General features: G+C 54.9%; 1 protein-coding gene across 1 annotated transcript; it reads right to left on the bottom strand.

Moving 5' to 3' along the window:
• Nucleotides 1–355: 355 nt before the first annotated feature.
• Nucleotides 356–17192, bottom strand: epx (eosinophil peroxidase). Its single transcript, XM_088935223.1, has 16 exons — nucleotides 17012–17192; nucleotides 16821–16914; nucleotides 16293–16477; nucleotides 14566–14698; nucleotides 12610–12739; nucleotides 11842–12045; nucleotides 10818–11169; nucleotides 10579–10739; nucleotides 9028–9286; nucleotides 7749–7919; nucleotides 6026–6263; nucleotides 4957–5156; nucleotides 1122–1286; nucleotides 956–1039; nucleotides 750–855; nucleotides 356–485 (listed from the first exon to the last, which is right to left on the bottom strand). Exons 1-16 carry the CDS (start codon nucleotides 17190–17192, stop codon nucleotides 356–358), a joined length of 2793 nt encoding a protein of 930 aa, XP_088791349.1.
• Nucleotides 17193–17898: the final 706 nt, after the last annotated feature.

The following is a 17898-nucleotide window of genomic DNA, read 5'->3' as shown; positions in this document are numbered from 1 at the left end:
GTGTGTCTCTGTATATGTGTGTGTGTCAGAGCTGGTCTCCCAGTCCTGTTGGTTACCCAGCCTGCACCTGGGTCAGATGGACTCCAGTGGATGACAACAGCTGTCCAGGACTTGAGCTGGACTGATCTTGGAGAACGTCACTGGACAGGTGTGCTCTGTTCAGGCAAGAAGAACATTCACCCAAGGAGAGCAGTGTGTGGCTCTGCCAGTTTAATAGGAATCTAAGACATTTCTGTCAGATGCCTGACGCAGTATTACAGGAATATACTGTGAGTATATGAGTCTAGAGACGGACCAGCTGTGCGATGAGTGTGTGTTATTAGCACATGGACGCAGTCTGATTGGTCTGTAGTCGCTAGTCTCGCTGTGGCCCCTCCCCCTTCTTCTCAGGGGTGTGTCCTTCCCCGGCGGGCCATTGGACAATTCTCGGCCCTGCCTCCTTTCCACAGCATCCACCAATCACAGGCTGTCGTCTCTTGCCAACCCTGCGGAGTGACAGTGGGATATTTCCCTCAGAGCTGGTCCTCATGGCTGCTCTCCTGCACCTATCACTGGACAGGTGTCCAGTCCTGAGACTGTGCCAGTCTGGTTTTGGCGTTTGCAAACTGATCTTTAAGGAATTTTTAGTTCCTCCGAGAAGTTTCACACCGAAGATGGCACGATCCCAGGTCTAATTGGGTTGAATTGGTCTTAACGAACTGGACAGCTTCCATGTTTCCAGGCCCCACTTTCAGCCAATAGCAACCCACCTCCTGTAGCATGTGACCACCAGCAACAGCAGAGCCACGCCTCCCGTCACTGCCATCACCGCGGCGACCACGGAGGTCACATGGGGCGAGGGGGCCGTCCCCTTTTCTGTGGGAGGAAGAGGAGGGAGACGCCGTGACTGGAGGAGAGAAGAGCGACCAGGCTGCGGAGCCGCGCCCCTGCCTCACAGGGAGGGGCGATCGCTCACCTGTGCACAGGTGGGACCCCGGGGTGTTGACGCAGGTGTCCGAGGGCGGGCAGGGCGCGGGGAAGCTGGCACACTCGTCAATATCTGAAAGACACAGCACAGCCCTGACAGCTCAGGCTGCGGGTTCAAGCAGGATGGGTGCGGCCTGGGGGGGCACGGGCTGTACCTTGGCAGGCGGGGGGAGCTGGGCGCCACTGCCCACTGTGGGGGTCACAGGTCACGGAAGGGGGGCCCCGCAGCTGGTAACCACGGCGACACTCGTAGAGGACCGCGGCGCCGCAGCGCAGGGAGAAGCCGTGTGCCAGGCGGGGAACTGCGCCACAGTGGGGGTCTGAGAGGGAGGGTCACCACAGACAGAGCATCAGCGGGCTCTCCCTCCTGCTCTCTCCTCTCTCATCTGTCCTCCTCTCTCTCGTCTCTCCCTCCTCTCTCATCCGTGTCCTTTTCTCCCTCCTGCTCTCTCCTCTCATCTGTCCTCCTCTCTCACCTGTGTCCTCCTATCCCTCTCCTCTCTCCTCTCTTTCCTCTTTCACCTGTGTTGTCCTCCTATCCCTCTCCTCTCTCTCCTCTCTTTCCTCTTTCACCTGTGTTGTCCTCCTATCCCTCTCCTCTCTCTCCTCTCTTTCCTCTTTCACCTGTGTTGTCCTCCTATCCCTCTCCTCTCTCTCCTCTCTCACTTTTGTTCTCCTCTCAATTCAGTTCAATTCAAGATGCTTTTTATTGGCATGATCAATGAGTAAAATCAGTGTTGCCAAACCAAAACAAATACAATTAACATGAAAAATCTAGATATTTACAGTACAGACACAGATAAGATAAGAATGTAGTATTAGTATTCCTCAGGCTGGGACAGGAGATCACACACTGTATTATTATTATTGAGAGACAGGCTCACTGGCTGCGACAGGAGATCACACACTGTATTATTATTATAGAGAGACAGGCTCACTGTCTGTTCCTCAGGCTGGGACAGGAGATCACACACTGTATTATTATTATTGAGAGACAGGCTCACTGGCTGCGACAGGAGATCACATACTGGGCTGCCATTTCAACCAGTAGGATTGGGAGTAGTGATTCTGGCAGTTTTGGGAATTCTGGGATTAGATTTGTAAATGTAGGGAAGAATTTTCCCAGAATATCTGTCAGTGCAGTAGGAAGTGCATCTCTGCCTCTATTTCTTCCCACTGGCAGCCAGGTCTGCCTGTGTCGCCCAGTTTCTATGGCCAGGCTGTGGTCACTGAGCCTGTACTTTGTCAGGGTCTGTTTCTTTTTGCTGTTATGTTGGTCAAATATTCCTGTGTCCTCCTCTCTCTCACGTGTCCTCCTCTCTCCTCTCACCTGTGTCCTCTCTCTCTCCTCTCATCCGTGTCCTCCTCTCTCTCACGTGTCCTCCTCTCTCCTCTCACCCGTGTCCTCTCTCTCTCCTCTCACCCGTGTCCTCTCTCTCTCCTCTCACCCGTGTCCTCCTCTCTCCTCTCACCTGTGTCCTCTCTCTCCTCTCACCTGTGTCCTCCTCTCTCCTCTCACCTGTGTCCTCTCTCTCTCCTCTCACCCGTGTCCTCTCTCTCTCCTCTCACCCGTGTCCTCCTCTCTCCTCTCACCTGTGTCCTCTCTCTCCTCTCACCTGTGTCCTCTCTCTCCTCTCACCTGTGTCCTCCTCTCTCCTCTCACCTGTGTCCTCTCTCAATTCAATTCAATTCAAGGTGCTTTATTAGCATGACCAATGGGTACAATCAGTGTTGCCAAAGCAAATAAAATAATGAAATTCACATTAAACAAAACAAAAAATAAAAGTAATATAAAATCTACAGACATAACAGACATTTACAACAAAGACATATTATAAAATATTGACATATACTGTAGACAAAAGGAGCATTATTGGGAGACAGACTCACTGTTCCTCAGGCTGTGACAGGAGATCACATACTGGGCTGCCAGTTCAACTGAGTTCCCTCCTCCCTCTCCCAGTAGGATTGGGACCCGTTGTGATTCTGGCAGGTGTGGGAACTCTGGGATTAGATTTCTGAATTTAGGGAAGAATGTTTCTCTAATCCCAGAGTGTCTGTCACAGTGCAGTAGGAAGTGCACCTCTGTCTCTGTTTCTCCCCGCTGGCAGTGGGAGCACAGCCTGTCCTCTCTGGGCAGCCAGGTCTGCCTGTGTCCAGTTTCTCTGGCCAGGCTGTGGTCACTGAGCCTGTACTTGTCAGGGTCTGTTTCTTTTTGCTGTTTCTTATCTTGGTCAAATATTCGGCTAGTGTGTATTGTCTGTTTAGGGTTCTGTAGCATTCCAGTTTATGTTGTGTTTGTGTGTGTGTGTCCCAGTGTGTGAGATATTGCTGTTTGATCTCTCTCTCACTCACCTATGTCCTCCTCTCTCTCTCCTCTCTCTCTCTCACCTGTGTCCTCCTCTCTCCTCTCACCTGGTGTCCTCCTCTCTTTCTCACCTGTGTCCTCCTCTCTCTCTCTCCTCTCTCTCTCTCACCTGTGTCCTCCTCTCTCTCTCCTCTCAATTCAATTCAATTCAATTCAAGGTGCTTTATTAGCATGACCGATGGGTACAATCAGTGTTGCCAAAGCAAATAATAAAATTAACATGGAACAAAACAAAAAATAGAAGTAAAATAAAACCTACAGACATGTTACAGACATTTACAACAAAGACATATTATAAAATATTGACATATACTGTAGGCGGCTGGAGCATTATTGGGAGACAGACTCACTGTTCCTCAGGCTGTGACAGGAGATCACATACTGGGCTGCCAGATCAACTGAGTTCCCTCCTCCCTCTCCCAGTAGGATTGGGACCCGTTGTGACTCTGGCAGGTGTGGGAACTCTGGGATTAGATTTCTGAATTTCGGGAAGAATGTTTCTCTAATCCCAGAGTGTCTGTCACAGTGCAGTAGGAAGTGCACCTCTGTCTCTATTTCTCCCCGCTGGCAGTGGGAGCACAGCCTGTCCTCTCTGGGCAGCCAGATCTGCCTGTGTCCAGTCTCTCTGGCCAGGCTGTGGTCACTGAGCCTGTACTTCATCAGATTCTGTTTCTTTTTGCTGTTTCTTATCTTAGTCAGATATTTGGCTACTGTGCATTGTCTGTTTAGGGTTCTGTAGCATTCTAGTTTATGTTGTGTTTGTGTGTGTGTGTGTCCCAGTGTGTGAGATATTGCTGTTTGATCTGTGCTGTGATGTGGTTGAGTCTGGGTTGTGGTGCTCTAGCAGTGCTGTCCTGATGCTGGTTAGTGTCGGTGTGGCTCAGGTCAGTGAGCCTCAGGACCAGCTGGCTCAGGGGGCTCTGTTTTGGAGGGCTTTGTGGTGGTAGGAATTTTGGTCGCTGTTTTTTAGGTGTAGCCAATACTTTAATACTCTATTCTGTATGTTTATCAATAGTGGGTACTGGCCTAATTCAGCCCTGCACCCGTTGTTAGGAGTTTTTCTCTGCACACGGAGGATGTTTCTACAGATCTCCATGTGCAGAGTTTCTGTGGGGTGTTTGTCCCATTGAGTGTAATCCTGGTCTGAGAGGGGACCCCACACTTCACTGCCATATAGGGCAATGGGTTGGATTACACTTTCAGATATTTGGAGCCAGATTCTTGTTGGTGGGTTGATGTTGAAGAGCCTCCTTCTTATTGTGTAGAAAGCCCTGAGTGCCTTCTCCCTCAGTGCCTTCACTGCCAGGTCAAAACTCCCAGATGAGCTGATGGTGAGACTGAGATATGTGTAGCTGGATGTGTCCTCCAATGTGTTGTTGTTCAGTGTGAATTTGTACCTGTTTCCCTGAGGTCTGGCTTTCTTCTGGAAAACCATAACTCTGGTCTTGTCCAGATTGACTGTCAGTGCCCAGGTCTGACAGTACTGCTCCAGCAGTGCCAGGCTCTGCTGCAGCCCCTGTTCTGTGGGCGACTCTCTCTCTCTCTCTCACCTATGTCCTATGTCCACCTATGTCTCTCTCTCTCTCACCTATGTCCTCCTCTCTCTCCTCTCTCTCTCTCACCTGTGTCCTCCTCTCTCCAGGCAGACAGGTTGAGGCGTGCGATGCTGCTGTGACCGCAGGGCAGCAGGGCTCCGTGTGTGAACACATCGGCAGGCACACGCGTGATGTCCGTGTTGTCACAGATGATGCGGGACAGAGAGGCCTTGTGCAGCTCCGCCCTCTGAGCGGCGGTGAACACGTCCTCCTTCTGCCACCAGAACCTGGGGCAGAGAGAGAGGGAGCAGCTGCAGACCCAGCCCATGGTGGACTGGCACTGTTCTCGTTCTGCACGAGCATCTGGAGGTGCTGTATGAGACTTTATTACCAGTGTGCTGCAGTAATACTGTCAGGACACTGGAGCTGTACTGTACTGTACACTGTACTGTCAGGACACTGGAGCTGTACTGTACTGTACACTGTTCTGTCAGGACACTGGAGCTGTACTGTACACTGTACTGTCAGGACACTGGAGCTGTACTGTACACTGTACTGTCAGGACACTGGCCCTATACTGTACACTGTACTGTCAGGACACTGGAGCTGTACTGTACTGTACACTGTACTGTCAGGACACTGGCCCTATACTGTAAACTGTACTGTCAGGACACTGGCCCTATACTGTACACTGTACTGTCAGGACACTGGAGCTGTACTGTAAACTGTACTGTCAGTACACTGGCCCTATACTGTACACTGTACTGTCAGGACACTGGCCCTATACTGTAAACTGTACTGTCAGGACACTGGCCCTATACTGTACACTGTACTGTCAGGACACTGGAGCTGTACTGTAAACTGTACTGTCAGTACACTGGCCCTATACTGTACACTGTACTGTCAGGACACTGGCCCTATACTGTAAACTGTACTGTCAGGACACTGGCCCTATACTGTACACTGTACTGTCAGGACACTGGAGCTGTACTGTAAACTGTACTGTCAGGACACTGGCCCTATACTGTACACTGTACTGTCAGGACACTGGAGCTGTACTGTACTGTACACTGTACTGACAGTGGTGGTACTGGTGCTGTACTGTCAGTGCTCCACAGGCCCTGTATTACCAGATCGAACCTACAGATGTGCTCACCGGTCTCCGTCCCTCAGAGCTCTGAACTGTCGTCCCAGGAGGCAGGCGAGCAGGGGCCCCACTCGGCCCCCCGGGAGGGCTGGCTCAGCGATGGCCCCCACCCACACATCCACATTCTCGGGCGTCCCGTACAGAGAGAGAAGCTTCCTGGACAGGGTGGCACTGCCCAGCACGCGGGCCAGCTCTGTTTCGTTGAGAGGCATGGACAGACCACACAGACGGCGCCACACCCCGTAACCTAGGAGACAGGCCAGGACACATCAGGACTGTCTTGAGACAGCAGCAGGGTCGGAGGTCATCACACATCAGGTTAGTGCTGAGGGAGGAGCAGGGTCAGAGGTCATCACACACAGGACTGTCCTGAGAGAGCAGCAGTGTCAGAGGTCACCACACAGGACTGTCCTGAGAGAGCAGCAGGGTCAGAGGTCATCACAAATCCGGACTGTCCTGAGAGAGCAGCAGTGTCAGAGGTCACCACATAGGACTGTCCTGAGAGAGCAGCAGGGTCAGAGGTCATCACACATCAGGACTGTCCTGAGAGAGCAGCAGGACCAGAGGTCACCACACATCAGGACTCTCCTGAGAGACCAGCAGTGTCAGAGGTCACCACACAGGACTGTCCTGAGAGAGCAGCAGTGTCAGAGGTCACCACACAGGACTGTCCTGAGAGAACAGCAGGGTCAGAGGTCATCACACATCAGGACTGTCCTGAGAGAGCAGCAGGGTCAGAGGTCACCACAAAGGACTGTCCTGAGAGAGCTGCAGGGTCAGAGGTCACCACACATCAGGACTGTCCTGAGAGAGCTGCAGGGTCAGAGGTCACCACACAGGACTGTCCTGAGAGAGCTGCAGGGTCAGAGGTCACCACACAGGACTGTCCTGAGAGAGCAGCAGGGTCAGAGGTCACCACACAGGACTGTCCTGAGAGAGCAGCAGGGTCAGAGGTCACCACACAGGACTGTCCTGAGAGAGCTGCAGGGTCAGAGGTCACCACACAGGACTGTCCTGAGAGAGCAGCAGGGTCAGAGGTCCCCACACATCAGGACTGTCCTGAGAGAGCAGCAGGGTCAGAGGTCCCCACACAGGACTGTCCTGAGAGAGCTGCAGGGTCAGAGGTCATCACACATCAGGACTGTCCTGAGAGAGCTGCAGGGTCAGAGGTCACCACACAGGACTGTCCTGAGAGAGCAGCAGGGTCAGAGGTCCCCACACAGGACTGTCCTGAGAGAGCAGCAGGGTCAGAGGTCATCACACATCAGGACTGTCCTGAGAGAGCAGCAGGGTCAGAGGCCATCACACAGGACTGTCCTGAGAGAGCTGCAGGGTCAGAGGTCATCACACATCAGGACTGTCCTGAGAGAGCAGCAGGGTCAGAGGTCATCACACATCAGGACTGTCCTGAGAGAGCAGCAGGGTCAGAGGCCATCACACAGGACTGTCCTGAGAGAGCAGCAGGGTCAGAGGTCATCACACATCAGGACTGTCCTGAGAGAGCAGCAGGGTCAGAGGTCATCACACATCAGGACTGTCCTGAGAGAGCAGCAGGGTCAGAGGTCACCACACAGGACTGTCCTGAGAGAGCAGCAGGGTCAGAGGTCCCCACACAGGACTGTCCTGAGAGAGCTGCAGGGTCAGAGGTCCCCACACATCAGGGCTGTCCTGAGGTAGGAGCTCCCCCAGGAGTGGGCAGGCATGAGGGACAGACAGCGGTTTGGCAGAGTACCGGGGAGCCCGTGGTCGCGCCCTCGCTGCAGGTTCAGAGCGCCCAGGTCGAGCGCCAGCCCACCCTGAGCCTGGAACAGCCTCTCGGTCAGCTCCTCCACCATCATCTGGCTGGGGGTCTGCAGCTTCGCCCGGGCCACCAGCATCCCACGCAGCACGGGGGCAATACCACCTGGGGCAACAGGAGACGGAACAACTGAGAGGCACAGGGTATCTTCCCCCCAGTACTGGCAGAGCTCCAGTGCAGTGTTCGCTTAGACAGCAACAGGAGGTCCTACCCTCCTGTGAGCAGATACTGTACAGTGTTCAGGGCTCTTAGACAGCAACAGGGGGTCCTACCCTCCTGTGAGCAGAGACTGTACAGTGTTCAGGGCTCTTAGACAGCAACAGGGGGTCCTACCCTCCTGTGAGCAGAGACTGTACAGTGTTCAGGGCTCTTAGACAGCAACAGGGGGTCCTACCCTCCTGTGAGCAGAGACTGTACAGTGTTCAGGGCCCTTAGACAGCAACAGGGTGTCCTACCCTCCTGTGAGCAGATACTGTACAGTGTTCAGGGCTCTTAGACAGCAACAGGGGGTCCTACCCTCCTGTGAGCAGAGACTGTACAGTGTTCAGGGCTCTTAGACAGCAACAGGGGGTCCTACCCTCCTGTGAGCAGAGACTGTACAGTGTTCAGGGCTCTTAGACAGCAACAGGGGGTCCTACCCTCCTGTGAGCAGAGACTGCACAGTGTTCAGGGCCCTTAGACAGCAACAGGGAGTCCTACCCTCCTGTGAGCAGAGACTGTACAGTGTTCAGGGCCCTTAGACAGCAACAGGGTGTCCTACCCTCCTGTGAGCAGAGACTGTACAGTGTTCAGGGCCCTTAGACAGCAACAGGGGGTCCTACCCTCCTGTGAGCAGATACTGTACAGTGTTCAGGGCCCTTAGACAGCAACAGGGTGTCCTACCCTCCTGTGAGCAGAGACTGTACAGTGTTCAGGGCTCTTAGACAGCAACAGGGAGTCCTACCCTCCTGTGAGCAGAGACTGTACAGTGTTCAGGGCCCTTAGACAGCAACAGGGTGTCCTACCCTCCTGTTAGCAGAGACTGTACAGAGTTGAGGGTAATTAGTTTCTGGGTGTCCTACACTCCTGTGAAGAGTGTTGTACAGTGTTCAGGGTCATTAGTTTCAGGGTGTCCTACCTCCAGTGAAGAGGGTTGTAAAGTGTTCAGGGTTATTAGTTTCAGGGTGTCCTACCCTCCTCTGAGGAGGGCTGTACAGTGTTCAGGGCATCCTACCCTCCTTTACGATCCTCCAAGAGGAGAAGAGCGACTGGTGGAGCGGCAGGCTGGGGTGGGCGGAGCTGGGGGCGTAGTTGTCGTCGAGCCGCAGGACGACGGGCTGGACGGTCACGTGGGCAAACCGGAAGGCTGCGGTGGCGAACACGTTGGCAATGCGCGGGTCGGTCTGCTCGCTGTACCCCGCATACACAGGCAGGAGGCGCTGGTGGGCTTCACGTCCCAGGATCCTTGGCAAATACTGATCCCATGTCAACACCTCACAGAGAGAGCAGAGAGAGGAGTGAGAGGCAGATTCACAGAGAGCAGGAGTGAGAGGCAGATTCACAGAGAGGAGGAGGAGTGAGAGAGGGAGATTCACAGAGAGAGCAGGAGGAGTGAGAGAGGCAGATTCACAGAGAGGAGGAGGAGTGAGAGAGGCAGATTCACAGAGAGAGAGCAGGAGGAGTGAGAGAGGCAGATTCACAGAGAGAGAGCAGGAGGAGTGAGAGGCAGATTCACAGAGAGCAGGAGGAGTGAGAGAGGCAGATTCACAGAGAGCAGGAGGAGTGAGAGAGGCAGATTCACAGAGAGAGAGCAGGAGGAGTGAGAGAGGCAGATTCACAGAGAGCAGGAGGAGTGAGAGAGGCAGATTCACAGAGAGAGCAGGAGGAGTGAGAGAGGCAGATTCACAGAGAGAGAGCAGGAGGAGTGAGAGAGGCAGATTCACAGAGAGCAGGAGGAGTGAGAGAGGCAGATTCACAGAGAGAGAGCAGGAGGAGTGAGAGAGGCTGATTCACAGAGAGAGCAGGAGGAGTGAGAGAGGCAGATTCACAGAGAGCAGGAGGAGTGAGAGAGGCAGATTCACAGAGAGAGAGCAGGAGGAGTGAGAGAGGCAGATTCACAGAGAGCAGGAGGAGTGAGAGAGGCAGATTCACAGAGAGAGCAGGAGGAGTGAGAGAGGCAGATTCACAGAGAGAGCAGGAGGAGTGAGAGAGGCAGATTCACAGAGAGAGAGCAGGAGGAGTGAGAGAGGCAGATTCACAGAGAGAGAGCAGGAGGAGTGAGAGAGGGAGATTCACAGAGAGAGAGCAGGAGGAGTGAGAGAGGCAGATTCACAGAGAGCAGGAGGAGTGAGAGAGGCAGATTCACAGAGAGCAGGAGGAGTGAGAGAGGGAGATTCACAGAGAGCAGGAGGAGTGAGAGAGGCAGATTCACAGAGAGAGAGCAGGAGGAGTGAGAGAGGCAGATTCACAGAGAGAGCAGGAGGAGTGAGAGAGGCAGATTCACAGAGAGAGAGCAGGAGGAGTGAGAGAGGCAGATTCACAGAGAGCAGGAGGAGTGAGAGAGGCAGATTCACAGAGAGAGCAGGAGGAGTGAGAGAGGCAGATTCACAGAGAGAGCAGGAGGAGTGAGAGAGGCAGATTCACAGAGAGCAGGAGGAGTGAGAGAGGGAGATTCACAGAGAGAGAGGAATGAGAGGATTGATAGCGAGAGGGAGAGGAGCAGGGAAGGAGACAGTTTGGTGGCAGAGAGCAGGCAGGGCGATGGACACAGCTAGAGAGAGGACACCTGGTGTATAGCGCCCACGATCTTCCTGGCCTCCTGGTACAGCGTGCCTGGGCTCCAGTGCGGGTTGAGCTCGTGCAGGGCGAGCCCCAGCCGGTTGTGCTCCCGCAGGAAGAGCGTGTGCAGCGCCAGCATGCCCAGGTGCTCGTTGGCGCGGGAGTCTCCTGGGGGAGAGCGAGAGGTGGAGGGCGGGTCAGGGCGGGGGTGCGCGGCGGGGGCGGCGGCGGGCGAGCGGTCAGTACCGGCCATGAAGCAGGACGAGCCGTTGTGTGGGGCGGCGGGCGGCGCGCAGGCGTCCGGCAGGCCGGGGGGCCGGGGCAGGAAGGGCAGGAGGGGGCGGCCCAGGTCAGACACGCGGGCGTTCACAGCCAGCAGCCCCTGGGGGGACCCCCGGTCGCGCAGCTGGGAGGCCAGCGAGGGGGCGCTGCCGTACACCATGCTGGCGTCCACGAAGGCGGTGATGGCGTTCAGCTGCTCGCGCGGCCACGGCGTCACCGGGGCAACCCCATCTGGGCCCCCAGGGGTACAGCTCGGAGCTGAGCGGAAGAATGGGAGACAGCCCTCGAGACTGGAGCGCGGATCAGAGAGAGGGACCTGGGAGAGACACTCCAGTACATGAACACTGCACTGAGAGAGAGGGGTTAATACAGACACACTGACTGGACACTCCAGTACATTAACACTGCACTGAGAGAGAGGGGTTAATACAGACACACTGACTGGACACTCCAGTACATTAACACTGCACTGAGAGAGAGAGGGGTTCATACAGACACACTGACTGGACACTCCAGTACATGAACACTGCACTGAGAGAGAGGGGTTCATACAGACACACTGACTGGACACTCCAGTACATTAACACTGCACTGAGAGAGAGAGGTTAATACAGACACACTGACTGGACACTCCAGTACATTAACACTGCTCTGAGAGAGAGGGGTTAATACAGACACACTGACTGGACACTCCAGTACATTAACACTGCACTGAGAGAGAGGGGTTCATACAGACACACTGACTGGACACTCCAGTACATTAACACTGCACTGAGAGAGAGGGGTTAATACAGACACACTGACTGGACACTCCAGTACATTAACACTGCACTGAGAGAGAGAGGGGTTAATACAGACACACTGACTGGACACTCCAGTACACTAACACTGCACTGAGAGAGAGGGGTTAATACAGACACACTGACTGGACACTCCAGTACATTAACACTGCAGGGATCGAGGGTGAGAGAAAGAATGTTTTTAATACCTTTATGGGGAAACATGGGCTGTTTTGGCTGCAGGTATGAGCACAATCTGCCCCAGACAGGAAGTCTGCTGTGCTGCCGCTCTGGGGGGTCAAGTCCAGGTCATGGTCAATCCACTGGCCCCATTCCACCAGCACCTGGGTCAGCGAGTCCAGAGAGATCTCCTCGTTGGGTGTGTGGAGCACCAGCTGGGAGACCTGTCTGACCTGCAGAGACGAGGCACCAGTGGGGCTGAGTCTCGACCTTCAGTTAGCCTATGACTGTGCCATATACTACACTTCACTGCACTAGAATACACTGCACTACACTAGAACACACAGCACTGTACGAGGAATACACTGCACTAGAATACACTGTGCAAAAAAGGACACTGTCCATTATACAAGAAATACAAGGCACTTTATAATACACCACACAGCACTGTACGAGGAATACAGTGCGTGGAGTATAGTGTACAGTGTGTGGAGTACAGTACACAGTGTGTACAATACAGTGTACAGTGTGTGGAGCACTGTGCACTGTGTGTGGAGTACAGTACACACCGTGTTGGGAACAGTGTTCAGTGTGTGGAGCACTGTGCACTATGTGTGGAGTACAGCGCATTTTTTAAATGTCACATGCTGCCAGATTAAAAGACCCTGATCTCTGGTGTTGGACTCGGCTGTCACGCGGAGTCGCTGCGGGGAGCCGGCGTGTTCCTCTTCCCCCGTGCAGACGTCAGGACGAGCCGCCTCAGGGGTCCAGCGAGCCGGGGGGCGGAGCGTTCTTACCGGGGGCAGGGGGTGTCCGTTGTAGCGATGCTGGGGGTCCCAGCTGCGGGGGGCGCTGCGACCGTCCTCGTACTGCGCTGGCAGCCAGCGAGCGTAGGGGGTGTTGGCTGCACCCCAGCGGGGGTGCTTCCTGCTCAGGGTCAGAGGTCACAGGTCAGATTTTTAGTCAGACAGGTCAGTAATTTTAACAATATTACTCTTATTAATACTTCCATTATTAATAGTGTCAAGTTCATGAATACAACTGGAATTAATTGCACTAATAACAGCATCAAGATTATAGCAGCAATTTTAATACTTATGTAGTACTCATGAGATGATAATTGTAGGACTGATGCTACTGATTGTAATTAGTATTGTTGCAATTCATATTCAAGGGCATGATACTAGGGGAAAATATACAAGGGTAATTGTGCGGTTGTTGTACTGTTGTGTAGCTGTGTAGGTACACACATGTACAGTTGCAAAGTTCTTCATCTCTATAACTTCTGATGTCACCAGGGAACGGGAAAGGGTTATTTTACTTTAAAACCCAACTCTTCCAGTTTCTGGTAGTATGTCCCTACCAAGATGGCTCACCAGACTGATCAAGGTAGTTTCAAGATGGCTTCCACCTGAAAAGGCTGTATCTGCCATCAAGAGATCTGGAATCATCTGTGTGCCCTGGCCAGCCTGTATAAGCTGAATGTGGAGGTTGTGGCTGCCTGCTAGCTGGTTGGTGTTGACTATGAGCCGCTCCTGCTGCTGCACTTGTGTGAGCGGTGTTTCCTGGGACGTGGGAGCTGTCCTGCGGAGAAGTACTAAACTTGGACTCAGGAGTGAGGAGCTGGTTCGTTTTGCTTTAAGACAAGTCCTGGAATTTCATGTGGCTGAAGAATCCAGTATCACCACACTTTCTGTCGATGGTCACTGCAGTAAGCAGTGTGTTTGAAAGTGCTGAGCAGAAACAATCTGAGTTGTGCAGTTGTGTAGTTGTGTACCTGTTGTTGCACTCTCCTGTGATGGAGCGGAACCAGTCTGAGTTGTGCAGTTGTGTACCTGTTGTTGCACTCTCCTGTGATGGAGCGAAACCAGTCTGAGTTGTGCAGTTGTGCAGTTGTGTACCTGTTGTTGCACTCTCCTGTGATGGAGTGGAACCAGTCTGAGTTGTGCAGTTGTGTACCTGTTGTTGCACTCTCCTGTGATGGAGCAAAACCAGTCTGAGTTGTGCAGTTGTGTACCTGTTGTTGCACTCTCCTGTGATGGAGCAAAACCAGTCTGAATTGTATAGTTGTGCACTTATTGTTGCACTCTCCTGTGATGGAGCAGAACCAGTCTGAGTTGTGCAGTTGTGTAGTTGTGTACCTGTTGTTGCACTCTCCTGTGATGGAGCGGAACCAGTCTGAGTTGTGCAGTTGTGTACCTGTTGTTGCACTCTCCTGTGATGGAGCGAAACCAGTCTGAGTTGTGCAGTTGTGCAGTTGTGTACCTGTTGTTGCACTCTCCTGTGATGGAGCGGAACCAGTCTGAGTTGTGCAGTTGTGCAGTTGTGTACCTGTTGTTGCACTCTCCTGTGATGGAGCGGAACCAGTCTGAGTTGTGCAGTTGTGTACCTGTTGTTGCACTCTCCTGTGATGGAGCAAAACCAGTCTGAATTGTATAGTTGTGCACTTATTGTTGCACTCTCCTGTGATGGAGCAGAACCAGTCTGAGTTGTGCAGTTGTGTAGTTGTGTACCTGTTGTTGCACTCTCCTGTGATGGAGCGAAACCAGTCTGAGTTGTGCAGTTGTGCAGTTGTGTACCTGTTGTTGCACTCTGCTGTGATGGAGCAGAACCAGTCTGAGTTGTGCAGTTGTGTACCTGTTGTTGCACTCTCCGGTGATGGAGCAGAACCAGTCTGAGTTGTGCAGTTGTGTACCTGTTGTTGCACTCTCCTGTGATGGAGCGGAACCAGTCTGAGTTGTGCAGTTGTGTACCTGTTGTTGCACTCTCCTGTGATGGAGCGGTACCGGTCTGAGAGACAGTCTGTCTCGCACTGCAGGGGCTGGAGCTCGGACAAGCAGCCTGTTGCCTCGGCAACTGTCTCCATGTCTTGGGTACTGAGCATCTCTAAGAGAAGAACCAACAGGTTACTACTGCACTGAGAACGGGGCCCCCACACTGCTGGGGAGAGAGAGAGGGGGAACGGGGCCCCCACACTGCTGGGGAGAGAGAGGGAACGGGGCCCCCACACTGCTGGGGAGAGAGAGGGGGAACAGGGCCCCCACACTGCCGGAGAGGGCGAAGGGAATGGGGCCCCCACACTGCTGGAGAGAGAGAGGGGTAACAGGGCCCCCACACTGCCGGAGAGGGCGAGGGGAACGGGGCCCCCACACTGCTGGAGAGAGAGAGAGAGAGGGGGAACGGGGCCCCCACACTGCCGGAGAGCGAGGGGGAACGGGGCCCCCACACTGCTGGAGAGAGAGAGGGAACAGGGTCCCCACACTGCTGGGGAGAGAGAGGGAAAGGGGCCCCCACACTGCTGGGGAGAGAGAGGGAACAGGGTCCCCACACTGCTGGGGAGAGAGAGGGAACGGGGCCCCCACACTGCTGGGGAGAGAGAGAGGGGGAACAGGGCCCCCACACTGCCGGAGAGGGCGAGAGGGGTAACAGGGCCCCCACACTGCTGGAGAGAGAGAGAGGGGTAACAGGGCCCCCACACTGACGGAGAGGGCGAGAGGGGTAACAGGGCCCCCACACTGCCGGAGAGGGCGAGGGGAATGGGGCCCCCACACTGCTGGAGAGAGAGAGAGAGAGGGGGAACGGGGCCCCCACACTGCCGGAGAGAGAGGGGGAACGGGGCCCCCACACTGCTGGAGAGAGAGAGGGAACAGGGTCCCCACACTGCTGGGGAGAGAGAGGGAAAGGGGCCCCCACACTGCTGGGGAGAGAGAGAGAGGGGGAACAGGGCCCCCACACTGCTGGGGAGAGAGAGGGAACAGGGCCCCCACACTGCTGGGGAGAGAGGGGGAACAGGGCCCCCACACTGCTGGGGAGAGAGAGGGAACAGGGTCCCCACACTGCTGGGGAGAGAGAGGGAACAGGGCCCCCACACTGCCTGAGAGAGAGAGAGGGGTAACAGGGCCCCCACACTGCCGGAGAGGGCGAGGGGAACGGGGCCCCCACACTGCTGGAGAGAGAGAGGGGGAATGGGGCCCCCACACTGCTGGAGAGAGAGAGAGAGGGGGAACAGGGTCCCCACACTGCTGGAGAGAGAGAGAGGGGGAACGGGGCCCCCACACTGCTGGAAAGAGAGAGGGAACGGGGCCCCCACACTGCTGGAGAGAGAGAGGGGGAACGGGGCCCCCACACTGCTGGAGAGAGAGAGGGGGAACGGGGCCCCCACACTGCTGGAGAGAGAGAGGGGGAATGGGGCCCCCACACTGCTGGAGAGAGAGAGGGAACGGGGCCCCCACACTGCTGGAGAGAGAGAGGGAACGGGGCCCCCACACTGCTGGAGAGAGAGAGGGGGAACGGGGCCCCCACACTGCCGGAGAGAGAGAGGGAACGGGGCCCCCACACTGCTAGAGAGAGAGAGAGGGAACGGGGCCCCCACACTGCTGGAGAGAGAGAGAGAGGGCGGGGAACTGGGAGAGAGAGGGGGTCAAGGGCAGTAATGGAGGATGGTGTGGGATAGCTCCACACTGGACAGCACTGCCTGTACCGGAGATGTGGGTCAGGTTGGACGCCTGCAGGCCCTGTGTGTACACCATCTCCCTGATCAGCTCCACAGTGTTCTCCAGGAACTCGGCTGCCTGCACCTGGGCCTGTGTCTCCGGGCCCGGTTGCTTGAACAGGGACAGCAGGTCGCTGGGCTGGACTGAGCCCTGGGTCAGAGACACTTTCATCCTGAGAGAGAGACACAGTACCAGGATTTAATTCATACAGTGTGTGATCTCCTGTCCCAGCCTGAGGAACAGTGAGCCTGTCTCTCAATAATAATAATACAGTGTGTGATCTCCTGTCCCAGCCTGAGGAACAGACAGTGAGCCTGTCTCTCAATAATAATAATACAGTGTGTGATCTCCTGTCCCAGCCTGAGGAACAGACAGTGAGCCTGTCTCTCAATAATAATAATACAGTGTGTGATCTCTTGTCTCAGCCTGAGGAACAGTGAGCCTGTTCAATTTCAATAATGCTCTCGCCAGTGTGAGTGTGCGCAGTGTCTCTCAGTTCTCCAGCTGTCTCTCACCTCTCGCCAGTGTGAGTGTACGCAGTGTCTATCAGTTCTCCAGCTCTCCTGAGGGCCTCGGCCACAAACTGGCTCCCCGTTCTTGCGCCCCCTGCTGGAGACACAACCGTGTATCCACTTTAACACTGCGACACTAGAGCATGGACAGGAGACATGTTACCAATCAGAGGCCTCTGGGTGTGTCAGCTGACCTGGAGGCAAGTGGGGGGGTGTGTCCACAGCAGCAGGAAGTGGCAGGTCAAAGGTCACCACAAGCCTCAGGATGAGAAGCACAAGGAAGACCTGAAAAGAAAGGGCTGTTGATGAGGCAGGTGGATTGCGGGCTCGTGCTCCTGCAGCACTGTCAGCAGTCTGCCGAGTCGCTCTTACCATGTCTGCAGTGTCCAGCAGTGTCTCTCGCAGAGCGCTGGGGCTCAGTCTGTGTGTCTCGGTGCTCAGAGAGGGTTTATATACCAGCTGAGAGGACAGGGGTGTCCAGCGGTGTCTCTCGCAGAGCGCTGGGGCTCAGTCTGTGTGTCTCGGCGCTCGGAGAGGGTTTATATACCAGCTGAGAGGACAGGGGTGTCCAGCGGTGTCTCTCGCAGAGCGCTGGGGCTCAGTCTGTGTGTCTCGGTGCTCGGAGAGGGTTTATATATCAGCTGAGAGGAGAGGAGTGTCCAGCAGTGTCTCTCGCAGAGCGCTGGGGCTCAGTCTGTGTGTCTCGGTGCTCGGAGAGGGTTTATATACCAGCTGAGAGGTCAGGGGTGTCCAGCGGTGTCTCTCGCAGAGCGCTGGGGCTCAGTCCGTGTGTCTCGGCGCTCGGAGAGGGTTTATATACCAGCTGAGAGGACAGGGGTGTCCAGCGGTGTCTCTCGTAGAGCGCTGGGGCTCAGTCTGTGTGTCTCGGCGCTCGGAGAGGGTTTATATACCAGCTGAGAGGAGAGGAGTGTCCAGCGGTGTCTCTCGCAGAGCGCTGGGGCTCAGTCTGTGTGTCTTCGCTCGGAGAGGGTTTATATACCGGCTGAGAGGAGAGGAGTGTCCAGCGGTGTCTCTCGCAGAGCGCTGGGGCTCAGTCTGTGTGTCTTCGCTCGGAGAGGGT

The sequence above is a fragment of the Atractosteus spatula genome, chromosome 16 (assembly GCF_055471065.1).
Source record: "Atractosteus spatula isolate fAtrSpa1 chromosome 16, fAtrSpa1.hap1, whole genome shotgun sequence".
Lineage (NCBI taxonomy): Eukaryota > Metazoa > Chordata > Actinopteri > Semionotiformes > Lepisosteidae > Atractosteus > Atractosteus spatula.
This window is presented reverse-complemented; position numbering and strand designations above follow the sequence as displayed.

Excerpts from the sequence above, each read along its gene's own strand:
- epx (XM_088935223.1), bottom strand. The coding sequence starts at position 17,192 with ATGGTAAGAGCGACTCGGCAGACTGCTGACAGTGCTGCAGGAGCACGA. Across the intron at positions 9,287-10,578 it reads TCGTGGGCGCTATACACCAG|GTGTTGACATGGGATCAGTA; the intron begins GTGTCCTCTCTC and ends TCTCTCTGTGAG. Across the intron at positions 856-955 it reads GGGGTCCCACCTGTGCACAG|AAAAGGGGACGGCCCCCTCG; the intron begins GTGAGCGATCGC and ends TTCCTCCCACAG.